Source organism: Chenopodium album, chromosome 19 (genome assembly GCF_948465745.1).
Source record: "Chenopodium album chromosome 19, dcCheAlbu1.1, whole genome shotgun sequence".
NCBI classification, from domain to species: domain Eukaryota; kingdom Viridiplantae; phylum Streptophyta; class Magnoliopsida; order Caryophyllales; family Amaranthaceae; genus Chenopodium; species Chenopodium album.
Window position 1 is genome coordinate 29,263,714 of NC_137852.1, and position 14,598 is coordinate 29,278,311.

At 35.9% G+C, this 14,598-nt stretch overlaps 1 protein-coding gene across 2 annotated transcripts in view; it reads right to left on the reverse strand.

The window, feature by feature from the left end:
- The window catches only part of LOC145593561 (ATP-dependent zinc metalloprotease FTSH 12, chloroplastic-like), a 30,869-nt gene extending 17,902 nt beyond the window's left edge, over positions 1 to 12,967 (reverse strand). Inside the window, exons 1-10 of one of the 2 annotated variants that reach the window (XM_081649827.1) lie at positions 12,427 to 12,966; positions 11,111 to 11,295; positions 10,015 to 10,241; positions 8,574 to 8,851; positions 8,139 to 8,216; positions 7,802 to 8,044; positions 7,573 to 7,713; positions 7,232 to 7,399; positions 6,334 to 6,446; positions 1,579 to 1,795 (exon numbers count right to left, since the gene is read on the reverse strand). In XM_081649827.1, coding sequence (XP_081505953.1) covers positions 1,579 to 1,795; positions 6,334 to 6,446; positions 7,232 to 7,399; positions 7,573 to 7,713; positions 7,802 to 8,044; positions 8,139 to 8,216; positions 8,574 to 8,851; positions 10,015 to 10,241; positions 11,111 to 11,295; positions 12,427 to 12,813 — 2,037 coding nt within the window. In that variant the 5' untranslated portion in view covers positions 12,814 to 12,966. Of the gene's footprint in view, positions 1 to 1,578; positions 1,796 to 6,333; positions 6,447 to 7,231; positions 7,400 to 7,572; positions 7,714 to 7,801; positions 8,045 to 8,138; positions 8,217 to 8,573; positions 8,852 to 10,014; positions 10,242 to 11,110; positions 11,296 to 12,426 lie in introns of both variants that reach the window. The other variant, XM_081649828.1, reaches the window with a different exon arrangement.
- Between the last annotated feature and the right edge of the window lie 1,631 nt (positions 12,968 to 14,598).

Here is a 14,598-nt window from a genome sequence, read left to right on the forward strand (position 1 = left end):
GATTGTTAAAAGAAGATCATGTCAAAGGTGGGATTGTTTTGGAATAATTGAGAGGTGGGATTGTTTTGGGAATTCCGAGCAAAGGTGGGATTATTTATTTCCTTTTTTTATTATAATGTAGTTTGATGTAGACCATTTAGTGGGTTAAGAACTGATAAAAGTGGAAATTTTCTTTACTATAAAAGGAATAAAGCAAAAGTAAGAAGATTTTACAAAAATAAAAAGAACTTATCAAAACGAAATAAAAAAATTATAACCAAGTATAATGGATACGACAAAGCACAAAGGTAAATTTCAGCTAAATAAAATTAGCATCAAAAAATCAAAAGCAGTATATTTGCCACATCCTTTGCATAATTTCAACAAAGCTAGTTCACATTTGAAAAGTTACACCCATTATCTGAAACAGCTTAGCATTATTAACATCATACAATGAATTCAACTTGTAAATAGGGGTGAAAGTAATATGGATAAAAACCGAAAACAGAACCGAACTGAACCAAACCAAACCGAATTATCAATTCAAGTTGGATTTTTTTTTTATTTCAGTGCAATTTGGATTGAGATTTTTCAAATTTCAGTTTTTAGGTTTGGATTCGGTTTTGGGCTCCTTTAAATCGAAAACCAAACCAAGACCGAAATATGCTTAAGATTATATGTGTAGCGTGATTTAGTACGCTAGGCCCAATTTATTGTAGCCCACCAGCTTAGTCTTCCATATAAAAGAGTAGAAAATAAGAAACCTAGATTCCACAATCCCTTCTACCGTCACCCCCTCTCTCTCATCACCCCTTCCCTCTTTCTCATTCTATCTCTTGATCTCCTCTTGTCTTTCCTGTACTTCTTCAATGTTCATCTTATTATTCAATTACCTTCAACAATATATCACATGCAACACTTAGAAACAATGTAATTTAATGTAAGATATTTGATTTTTACAATACAATTGCTACAACAAGAATAGATCCGAAGCTTGATGAGGAAAAGGGGTTCGTACGGTTCTTTTTTTTTTTTTTTTTTTGGTATTTTTTACTTTTTTTTGGGATGTGGAACATAGATCCGAAGCTTGATGAGGAAAAGGGATTTGCAAGGAAGAATAGTATTGAAAGGATGGCATTTGTATATTTTTTTATGTAATTTTTATTTCAATATTAGTCTTAAATAATACATTTCTATTGTTAATTAAGGCAATGTAAAAATTAATGTAATTAAATAAACTTTGAGATTGTCAATAATCAAATCTTAGTTTATTTATCATCAAAATGATATTATTTGATCATTTTTCTATATCATTTCGCAAAAACTAAAAGTTAAGGTTAAAAAATTTCGGTTTCTGGATTGGACTCGGTTTTCTTATTTCAAATTCGGTTCGGTTTAGATTGGACCGAATTATAATTCGGTTTGGAAAATCCAAAACCGAATTAATTCGGTTTGGTTTCGATTTGGGACTTAATCCAAACCGAACACCGAACTTTCACCCCTAAAATCAACTAATTTCACTGCTGGTTGTTGAAGCTTGCTTGATACTTAACTAACTCATCCTGGTCATAACTAAATGAATATCAGAAATTCACTTACCTTTCCAAAGTCAACATCTTCAGCCAGCTGCTTCCCTGAACTATGCACCCCAAAGATTTGCACACGCTGCTTTGCATCAGGCAATCCAATGTACAAACGACGGTCTATTCTTCCAGCACGGACAAATTCTATGTCTAATTCATCTGGCCTGTTAGTTGCGCAGATGAAAATAACTGCTTGTCTAAGAGAGAACCGGTCAACCCCAGTCTTCACTTTGCTGCAAAACATAAAACAAACAGTTACATACATTATATGAATAAAACAAGACATAATCCAAGTGCTGCTGCCTGTTTTTAAGTTCTTTTCAGATAAAATTTTAAAATATCATCTAATCTGCGAAAAAGAATCACAATTAACTAATATTTATTGGAGTTGATGCATTCATGATATTGCAACTGCCAGAACCAAATCGAAACCTTCGTGAAGAAAAATGAGCCCACACGAAGTTGTTCAAAACCATGAATCTGCCTCACATACAAATTACCCAAGTTTTAATGTTATGGCGTTACCTACGTCTCTAACCCATGCATATTGGGTACTATGTGCATGCGGAACCTTAGCAGAGGCCTACTTAGGTTTCCTAGCTATAAGAAAATCATGTGCAGTCGTGCAGAGCGTACAAGCAACGAGCTGTAGGAAGTTTAACACTATCACCAAAAGTCAAAAACCATCGGTGGGTTGTGGTCATATTGTGTACCCCTGCAGTGGTCCTCACATATTCTAGGAAGAGGAGAGGCACCAAAGCAAGTGGCAACGGTCTCACAGCAGGACCAGAGCAGTCAAAACAACAACAGACCTCACTCAAGAGAACCACTGACCTGGCCTTAGTATTAAAAGGCGCAAGGCGCACCAAGGCGCAAATGGTCCGTGCAGCCTAGGCGTGAGGCGCAAGGTGAAGGCGCGCGCCTTTTGTATGCAAGGCGCATGTATTTACATATTTATTTCAAATTATTTTTTACTTTGATTTGGTACTTATACCAATTAAAAAGATTAATTATAAATTAAATAATAATATATGTAAAGCTAAGGCAGTCTAAATTAGAAAAAGTGTCCATCATTTTTCAATTTATAACTTATATCTTAGCTATTTTCCTTGAGGCGCAAAGGCGCACCATACCAAAGGCGCTTTGAGGCGCACGAGGCGCGCGCCTTCCGTAGGTGACTGAGCCTCGCCTAGCTAAAGCGCATTTCCCAATTTTGGTAGAGACAGGTAGCCTAAAGTTACCCTAGGAGAGTGTGGGCTAAACCCACTATTTGTAAGAAACCTTTTGGCTTGAACTTGAATCAAAAATCCGTCTTTCTTCCCCAAATTGGCTTGTGTGTGTTAGATTATTTGTAACTGGCTTGAATCTATTACATATTCACAATCATAAACCTTCACACCAAACTTAATTTTCATTAGCACTTTAGCCAGAAAGGATTTAACCTTTTAGTCAGACTATTATTTTACATCAACAGACATCCCTATTTATTGTCGCCTTGATGTATACAAATTGGACACACTAGTAAAATATCCGCTAGACAGCCAGAATTTCTCACTTTTGCCAACTAGTGACTGGACACACTCAAAGTCCCAAATTCTGCAGACAGCTTATTGTCTTTACACCAACTTTAATATTCATAGCACTTTTGGCAAACTAGTGACTAATAAGAGAGTATTGAACATTCTGGCCATACAAATGTCAGACGACTCGGACCGAGAGAAACCAACAAAAAGCATCAATGTGGTAGTTGAGAAAGGAAATGGACAACTAGAAATAATGAGCCTTTGGCCCTATAGACAATTTTTTTCTTGCTAGTAACAATGAAAGGACGCAATTCAAAGAGAATCTTACTAATTAAGCTTGGAAATAGCCTACTTGAGAATGCAGTTGAGTTCACGACTAAGATGTCAATAAGGGGGTATTTCTACCAGATGATGCAAAAACTAGGTTATCATACTGTTTCTATACACAAGGTTATTTGAAATTAGTTGTTTATTAAGCTGAGCTGTTTGGGAGAGTGTAATTACAAACTCGAGAATTGTATAGAGAACAATATTTATAACCATGTTGGACATCATACGTTTCCAACAATGATGTATCACAGACCGATGAAAACCTGGTACTCAAAGCAAACTCAAGTATCAATTGATAAGTTGGATCAATTGTTGAAAGGAGAAGTAACATTTAAAGTGGGAGAGGAGGACTTTTACACATAGGTGGGGAAGAGGACTTTTACAAATCAAAGATATTTATAGTGAAACCCATGTTTGAATATAGTTAGTGACTAGTGTGTTGCTTAGAATAAAAAAATGAGTAAAATTAATGCACTAATGAAAGTCTCATCAACATTATATTGACTCTCTTGCCCGTACCCATTAGGCACACCCAAAGATGCAAATTTTGCACAAGACTAGCACCCGTTTGGCCAATAGATAAGAGGATGTCACACATTACAATCAAAGTCGGATGATGATAAATTTTGCTTCTAATATAATATTGATTATTATAGATAAGATTAAAATAAAAACTATTGCATCAAGTTTTATAAGAAATGTAAAATTTTAACTTCATTATCTCAAAATATATAAGAATATTAACCTACGACACCCGACAGCCCAAATAAGCTACTAAAAGAGTTTTTCTTCAATCTAAATATATCTAGGACTTAGTTGCATATAGATTCAGAAAAAAGGGATGCTTGGGACACTCAATGAATTTTGCTCTACACCCGGATTTGAAATGGGGAACAAGGATTTGTTTTCCTCCACTTTACCACTCGGCAATGCTGCCAAAAAGATACAAAATACACTATACATAAGTAGTCCCTTTAGGGGGGTAGATTACTGCACTTCTTTTTTATTTGTTGGACTTGAATCGATATTCAGAATCATTCCATTCAGAATAATTTAATTCTATTGAAGCGTCGGATTTCTCAATTCTCAAAGGGACCTCCAGTCCTAGAGCTTGTTCCATAATTTTTAATGATTCAGATATTTCACTATTTCGTTTTTCAAAAAACAAGCTAATGAATCTCCTTTTTTCCATTGGACTTCCCAATCAAATTCGTCATGACATTCATAATTATCAACTTTATGAAGGTATCATTGTATCCCGGAAGCTTGTGGATCATCCATGTAATATACAAAGAGAAACTCCAGATATATGATCTTTCACCCCCACTATAAGGCAACATACATAAGGGTTTTATTTAAAAGGGGAAATAAAGGAAAGGAAAAGAAAAATAAAGCCCTGATGCTCATAAATGTTGTTTCGTTGGCCTTTTTCCGGTCCATTTCATTTTAAGCTCCTTCCAAACTCCTCAAAACTTATTCCCTTGCCCCCTTCCACCAAATACTTGATTGACTTGGAATACTTAATTGACTTGGAATCCTCGATCTTTCCTTCCCTCCCCCCCCCCCCCACCCTACCCCACCAATAAAGTCCAAGATTCAACATAACTTACCCAACTTTTGACCCAACATCATCTTCTTCATGCCTCAACCAACCTAAGCACACATGGCCACAAGCACCAATGCGAACAACTCCATCACAAACTTCCTTAGCACCACCACCGATCCAACAACATGTAGCCTAACCATTTTAATCAATTACACCACCAACTACAACCTTTCTCTACCTTAGATCAACCACCACAGCCACCTTCCTCCTCCCAATCACCGCAAATCACAAGGTTTTGACAACCACCGAACTAACTTCCAACCAGAACACTTCAAAAGCAGCCACCTCTAAAACAAGCCGCCACCAAAACCACTATTTAAAACCAAAACAACCACTTCTATAACCTCCCACAAGTCTCTAACCCCACAACAGCACGTGTGTGTGTGTGTGTGTGTGTGTGTGAGAACAAGATTAAAAATAAATTAACTTACCAAACCACCGAAATTTTAAGACGTCAGTGCTATGAATTGGTATAATTGATCTTCAATTGAACCACCCAAGGTCAAATCATAGACCTTGGCAAGTGGTAATGACTAGTGAAGAAGGTAATTGAAGGAAGTAGGAGTAGCAATTAAAGGTGTACGGTGACAAGAGAGCTAAGGAGGATGGGGTGGGGAAAAGACCGAAAAGAGAGATGCTGATGAAAGAGTTTCTTAAACAATATACTCAAAAGAGAATTGTGAACACACTCTGTACCCAACCAGAGTAGGGAATTGAGGGTAGGTTTATTTCTTTTCTTTTCTATCTCTTTATAAATCCCTTGGCTCTCATACAGAGAATTTGTTGGGATATACACTATGTTGCTCGGACTCTTCATTTTACCTCAAGTATCCGTGTCGGACCCTCGACCCTCGAACATGGGTATGACACATGGACACTTCATTTTAGTCGAAAATCATAGAATTTTTTCACAAAATAGCCAAGTCGGACACTTGGACACGTACCCATGTCAGACATGGGTACCCGAGTCCGAGTAACATAGGATATACATTTGTAGCAATCTTATAGAATACATAATCAGAAAGGAATGCTGAGAGTTTCTTAAAGCTTCTACACATTGAATCAATTGTGTGTCAGGTGGTTTATCCACGACCTGTATGACTTGCGCCCTGTGAATTTTATAGGCATTCCCCCTACCCCCTAAAGATTCGAAATAATCAGAAAACCCGAAGTCAATTGCAACTTTATTTTTAACAAACCTATAGAGGATATTTTTCAAAAGTATGCCAGTTTGTTTACAGGAACAGTGTTTAGCTCAGCAACAAAGAAATTTGATGATGCAGTAGAAGCAAGCAAAAAAGCAGTGCCTTACTCTCCATCCAGCTGAGAAATTAAGGCCTCAAATGTAGCTCTTCTTCGAGGATCATTCCTAGCATGCCGTCCTGCTATGGCATCAATTTCATCAATGAAAACAAATGACGGAGCCTACAAAAAAAGAAAAAAAAAAAGAAAAGAAAGAAAGAAAAATTGACATCAATTCATTAACTAATTACAAGACTTGAATTCAAAATACAGAGCAGGCATTTAATGTCTTACCAGGAAAATTATATTTAAAAAATAGACAAAAACAAAACAAAATCTAGCTACTGCAAGGAGCTTCAAAAAAAATAATAATATTAAAAAAAAATTTAAAAAAAAATAAAATAAAAGGAAGCAAACATAGATATACACAATATGAAAATAGTAAGCCTGTGCTACATAGGCAGTATTCTATTAATTTAAACTCATGTTGCATAGGACATTGTAGTTTAATTTACATCCGAGCAATGCACCATCAATTAGTGTACTTTACACATAAAGTTTATTTTGAAGAAGAGGGAAAAAAAAGTTTTGCTATGGAAAGAAAAGTATAAAACTAACTTTGCAATGGAAAATGACAAGAAGCCCTCCACAAAATAGGGAAGAACATTGCAATTAATTACACCATACATCAAAAAGTGATGAATCAGAAAGGTTGCTAGGGCATGAGACCACATAAGACACCAAAGATATGGCTCTATCAGACTAAGAAACACCGTAAAAGGGCATGACGTGCAACTCCCTGTTGTCCCACAGTCCCACTTCAACCCCAACACCACTGCATGGCTAAACATGGATAACAAGTAAGAACTCAACTGTTGCAACCTTGTATCTATCGTAATGTCATTAAGAACCAAGCAAATCTTTCTTTAAGAAAATAAGAAAATGTAACAAACAAGAGTGACAATTACATTTCTTCGTGCTATTGAAAATATTTCGTTGATCCTTGCAGCGCCACTTTTCTCACTGTCGGTAAACTCTGCACCTGAAGCGAACACAAAAGGCAAACCACTTTCCTTTGATAGTGTTCTAGCAAATAGTGTTTTACCAGTACCTGGAGGTCCTGAAAGAAGAATACCCTGCCACAGAAACATGAAAAATCACTTATACATCATCCGCACATGATATAAGATAATAAAATCACAAGTTTCATCATAAATGACTAAAATCCAGAACATGCTGGAAATATTGCCAAATTTGAAATAGCTAATACAAAATTCAACTAACTACTAATTATGAACAAGAGTATTACCCTAACAAATTGCACCTCCCTTTCAAAGAACTGCATAGGGTTTCTCATGTAAACCATTATTTCATCGAGAAGATCCCAAACATCACCCCCTAATATTACTTCTTTGTACATTGACTTTGTTTTAACATCTTCACCGACAGGCTACAAAAATATCAGATGGAATCAGATAATGAACTAACCGCCTAGACAGAACATCAGAACACTCTATTAACAGGATCCAAATAATTACCAAAATAAAATTCTCTGCATATGCCATGTCAAACAGCTGGTTATACTTCTTATAGAGAAAACGGCTGGAAGCAATGTGCAGAAGCATCAATGACTCTCTCATAAACCACAAAACCAGAATTCCTGGTAACAACGCAATTAAAACTTTCAGAAAATAATGGATTTGCCGTTTCTGAAGAAGATCCACCTCAACCCCAGAATTTGATATTGTCTCAAACAAGTATGGATCAAGAGGGATGTCAACCTAACAAACATGATGAAAAGATTAATTACAAAGAGGTATTTAATAATTTATTTATCCAGCTCATATAGGAAATTTGTGTATATATGTCACTTACGATGTACTCCAATGGGAAACCTTCCTTCATTGTTACATACAACCTCTTTAGATCTTCGGTGAAGACAACAGCTGCAACCTGCCATAGGTATACAGAAGCTCAAGAATGTTCTCATTCTGCTTGGAAACCTTCCAATAAAAAGATATTCTATCATCCATACTACAGATAATTGTTTTAAGAAGGAAGAAAACACATTGGCTACAACAAGGATGGAGCAACGGACATGACATGATTGCGAATTCTTCTACATATTAAAAAATTGATGGAGGAAACGATAAGGCACAAATTTGAGGATCAACCAAAATACTCCATAGGTAGCACTGAGCAATCTGACATTTAAACAATTCAACAATATAGGCTCTCAGATATTCTTTAACTACTAGATAATCGGCAAGACACAAGCACAATACAACAAAGAAAGAACACTGAGTCTACCTCTGAGCTATTGAGCTTTTCAAGAAAATAAGTGTATGGTAGTTTAGGTCGATATCGCCACCAACGCTTAGATATCCACAAAGCCCTGGCTCCTTGTGCATCTGATGCCTTTTCTACAACATCTTTTCGAAGACTGTCCTCAACTTCTTTCATGTCAAATTCAACTGAATATCTAGCATTCAAAGGGTTAATTTGCTCTGCTAACTTCTCCTTTTCCAGAATTTCTGTCCATGCCTTGAACCTTTCACGCCATGATCCTTTAAGCTCTTGCGTATGAGCTGCAATGTGATAGAGAATGAAGGGTTGCAAGATTAGACAATGAAAATTAGTAACACTTCCAGAAAGGAAAAATAATTTTAGCCAATGTATCTAATATATAATTGAGGAATTTGAATACAATAATGTAGCTCTGTACAAAAGTCCAATCTCTAATGAAAAAATTGTTCAGCTTGGTTTCCTTAGAGAAATATTAAGAGCTAGCTATAATTACCTAGCTTCTAAAATACATAAAGCACCACCTGGTTCACCTATAGGAATTGGTACAAACACTGTACAGTATCAAATAAAACCAGACCAAATGTTTGGCTGGTTTCTTCTCCGTTGATCAGCTATATGGGTTGGAAAGTCCTCTAGGTTATACCGCCCACTTCCAATCAACATCAAAATGATAACTATAAAATCATAAAGTCTAAAAAGAAAACTTGTAAAAATTTTATCAATTATTGAGCGAGCCACGCCTCTATTTCTTCTTCCCATCTCACTCTAACCACCTTCATCCAAAACCACAATCACAACCATTACTTCCACCTCCAGTGGCTCCTTCCATCCTACAAAGGGAATGGTTTAGCAGCAATTCAGTGGCATTGGCAATCAATATTCCGACGACCATCAATGGTTTAAGTGAGAGTTTCTAATTGCAAACTTGTTCAAAGATTTTTTAAATTTAGTTGATTCACCTTCATTGTTCCTAATCTAACCTCCTTAAGCATGAGCAGAGATAACAGGAATTCTGGCACTAAATTTTTAGAAAATGAGAGATGGAGGAGTCTGGGTTCCAAGTATTATTCATTCCATATCCATGTATTTTTAATTCAAACCCGGAGCAAACAGGACATAAGAGTTAACACAAGATACATGCAATCATGCATTGCCAAGCTATATGAATTCACTTTATGAAACATGCAGCACAATTTGATTAAGCATCAAGTGGAGGAAGACAGAGCCTTATAAAATAGATTAACCATGATGTCTGCTTCTGACACAATGTTTAGGTGAAGAAGTCATTTTAACCCATTAATAACTTGTATCCTACCTTTTCTACACACTAAGCCTAGTGATGTTTCTTATGCCCTTCCTCCTAAATGATAATTGATGAATTCAGCCAGAGTTTCAGTTACCAAGTTTGAAACTTTATTTAACAAAATAAAGGTTATCTACTAACCTGACACCCCAATCTCACTTTGAACTTCCTTCTTCGCTTCTGCACTTAAACTTGCATCACTGTTGATTAATCCTTTCACAGTTTCCATAGGGTGTTCACTATCATCATCCCATGCATCTTCTCCAACATACGAACTATCATGAATAACAGTCCCATTGGGTCCTTCAATAAATTTCTTCATTTTCAGTCCTTTCGGCATAGTATTTCTCCACATTCCCTTCTTCAACCTGCAGTTACAAAAGAGTTCCAAGTTGTTTAGCAACATCTCAAAGTTACCAAGCACCAAACCCGAGTGGCCCACACTTACTACTTGGATGGAAAACATACATAAGTATATCCCTTAAGAGTAAACCTTTTAATAAAGCAAACTTTAAAACTCCACAACCACCTCTGTCTCTCATTTCACATTCTAAAGCCCGTTCTCCTGTAAGCATATTACAGCAGTCAGTAGCATCTTCTGCAATGCTAGCCAGCTCTTTGTTTTATGCCCCTCAAACAGATTTTTTTTCAATTAAGTTTATAGAAGAAACTTTTGATTTAAGTAATTCTTTTCCTTATGAATGGAATGGATTTCCCAACTAGTGTACAAGTAGTTCTTTCATATTCTTGGGAGTTGGAACCTATTCTCATCCTCGTGTTGTAAATTAATTTATCTTGGAAGAGAAATTGAATTATTGAAGTAATAAATTTAACACGCTTGCCGCTAGCTAGAGTCCTCAATTCATTTAACATCACATAAATCTTCATCTACACTATGACACCAACCACACAGTCCTCCATTTGTGACAGATTTACTGTCATTAAGGACTTTCGATATTGAAGAAGCTTAACTTTAATCTAAATACTAGCACTGATAAAGGCAGTATTAATTTTGTTATTGTAGTAATTATTCAGTGTGTTTGGAAAATTAAAATTACAACGAAGCTAAGTTTCTAAATTTATGAAATTCAAAATTATTAGAATATTTACTTTATTTATACTTTGTATTTCTTTAAAATTGACTCCATATCAAATTTATATTTTTGAAGAATTGGGTTTGGATAGATTAGCCTAATTAGCTAACAATTTTGGCAGAGGCATTGCAGCTGTAACATACCTCCTGACATTACTTGGTGTGGGATCAGGAATTAAGGCCTCCATATATGCTTCCGTCAACTCTTTCTTCTCTTGTGCAATGCGAGGAGCTTGAAGACCCATGTAAATTTTCCGAGAAGACACTACGATAGCAAGCAAATAGAGCAGCAGGGCACCAAAACGTTTAGGTTTCCAGCTTTTTACATCCTGGAGAATGAGATGTTAGCTACACTATTCTTGAAATTTTAGGAAACAAATAAATCCTTGGTACAGATGCAAATCATCAGTTTCATGTGTCCTACATCCCATAAAACAGAAGGAACAAAACATGGATCTCAAATCATTAGCTTGGTATCAATACTTGAACAAGCTAAAACGAAATTTTCATAAAGAAACTATAAGAATATACACAATTAGATTAGATTGGGATATTAACATAATTGCACAGAATGGCTCAAGCAAATTTATTCAATGCAACAAAGGAACTGCTGAGTCCATATATTTCTCATACAAAAGGCAATGGAGTTATAAGAATTTGCATCATTAACAGCGTATTTTCAGCTTACCGGCATTTTCTTCTACTTCTAATCAACTAGGGTGAGATAATTATATCTTTACTTGAAAAGCAAACTTCAAACAATACACTACAATAAAAGCTCAACTTCTACATATTTTGGAACAAGCTTAAATATAGGATAATTTCATGAGAAAATCAATTGTGCACTTGAATACACCAGAGCTAAGACTTTTCAGCCGCGGTAGGTTTTCCGGGGGAAGGGTAGTGTTCATTTATTCTGTCCTTGACAAACACAACTCTCAAAGTGAATTCACCCTTTCAACAGCACCAACAATAAAATACTTTCATTGATCTCTAAAATTTCAATGACATAGAATTCGGAGCTCTCCTTCCTAACAATATCATTCAACCACTTGTATAAAAAAAATTTAAAAAAAATAAGTATGCTTGTATCTCTACAAAAGTCATTTTCTCAACAAATATGTATTAACTTCCACAATAAAACTAGAGCCAGCAATCTCTGACACGACACAAAACCAACCTGAACACAACCCTGTTTAGATAAAGTGGTCAAATTATGCAATTATCTTACATTTTAAATAGTTTTTTACAGATTTTACAAACAACACAAAATTTACTCGAGACCAAACACGAACCCGGCACAACTTTTTGCGGCTCTAAATAAAATACCAAATTCAATCACTAAAGAGGTATAGCAAATACAACTTTCTCTATATATATATATATAAAAATAAAAAATTAAAAATTAAAAAAAAAATTAAAAAATAAAATAAAAAATAAAAAAAAAAAAAAACACTTACCTTCCAATTATCCCATTTGTTCCAATTGATGAATCCAGGAACCAATTCAAACCTGAAACGATGAAACTCAGCTCCAAAGTAACTCACGGCACCATCAAGCCGGCTCGAAACTTGAGAAATGAATTTCTGGGCATCCCCATAATCAATGCCAGTCTCCTTCATCACTGCCTCGCCAAATTTAGTAAAAAATCGATCCGAACCGCGGCGAATGGAGGCCGAAAGCCTATCCCAGGAGAACCCATTTGAATTCCCAGAAGCAGAAGCGATGAATAAAGGTCTGGGGCGGGAAGATTTGAATTTTTTGCTGCGGCGTGGCAATGGTGGAGGGGATAAGTGCTTCAAGAATACTGTGGTTTGGAAATTGGGGATGAGAATGGTTGAAGACATGAAAATATTTTGAAAATGAAATAGTAGATTAACATAAACAAGGAAGGAAAATGGTAGGAAATTTTTTGTTTAGCAAATAGCAATTGGCATAGTCTGTTGTTTCTAAAGAGCTGGGGTTTATCATATAGGAGAGAGTGTAGGAGGTAAGAGGTTTAGCATAATCAAATAATATGGGACTTAAACATGGGCACGAGGAGGTAAGAGGTTTAGCATAATCAAATAATATGGGACTTAAACATGGGCACGGGCCGTGCCCGTGCCGCCGCGTGCTGTGTCTGGCCGTGCCGGGATGGGGGTCGTGCCGTGCCGTGCCTGAAATTGGCACATCCCAGCCCACGGCCCACGTGCTTTGCGGGCCGTGCCGTGCCGGGCCGCGGGCCAAACCGTGCCACCCTTCTAATTTTTTTTTTTTTTTTAATAGAAATGATAACAAAAACGAATTAAAAACAACAATGCATATAATAAAAAAAAATACGAGTGCGATAATTCGAAAACACAAAAAATTGAAGAATAACTTATTTTATTATATGACGGTAGCCGGTACGAATGTACGATAATTCAATAATACAAAATTACAAAATAAGTAATGATAATTAAAAATCGTACAATACTGTATGAATATTGAATAACTTCATTTATTATACGGAATACGAAGTTCGATAATACAAAAAGAATACAATAGTGTATAATGTAAATATGTAATCATGTAATTATTATTGGTTGTCTTCGTCTTCGCCTTTGTCTTCATCATCGTCTTCGTCTTCGTCTCCTAGAGGTTCAAGTTCATCCGCCAATTGAGTGGATTGAGAAGTATGAGAACTAAAAGAAGTCGACGTTCCTTCATTGTCGTCGTTTTGTGCATAAGTACGATCTTGAGAACGAGTTTCGGCATCGAACCAATCCTTGAAGCAAACACACATTTCAAGTGTTTCGGGTTTTAGTCTTGTTCTTCTATCGTCTAAAACTCTTCCCGACGCACTAAAAGATCTTTCGGAAGCAACGGAGGAGACTTGGATAACAAAAATATCACGAGCCATTGCCGACAAAATTGGATGTTTCACGGCTTGTGATTTCCACCAATCGAGGATGTCGAGGCCAAACTTCTCTTCATCGTCCATGCCTTTCATGAAGTCGTAACTTAAGTACATTTGCAACTCCGAAACATCGCTTTGTGTTCTCCTAGATGATGATGATTCTGTACCTGAATACTTAGACATCAAGTTAGCAGCTTGTGCAAATAAACCTTTGGCCCGTTTACTTACATTTTTGGATGTTTGAGAAGGGGCAAATCGAGACACGGTTCCATATTTACTTTCATAAACTCTATATAAAGAAAAAAACTCATCCGTCACCTTATTTTTAAAAGTTTCAACATCATCTTCAAAATTCATGTTACTATAATAAATATCAATTAATAAAAAGGTGTCATCATATTTTTGTATAGGATCTAAAATAGAAGCAAAAATATAAATCATAGGAATATCGGTGTAATATTTACGCCATTTATCCTCCATGGATGGAAGATATCCACGAGAAACATGTTGTGATCGGTGTTCCGCAAAAAGTTGTGCAAGTAAACATGCATTGCTAAGAAAAGAATGAGAACAAGGATTATATACAGAAGAAAAACATTGTGTCATACCATATAGTAATTGTAAAAACTGCATATATTTTTCACAATTAACCCAATCATCTTCTAGTAAAGCATTTTGTGGAAATTTCATATTATAAAAAAAGTGTTAAATGAACCTTGTGAAGGAGTTATGTCTTCGATAAGTGCAATTA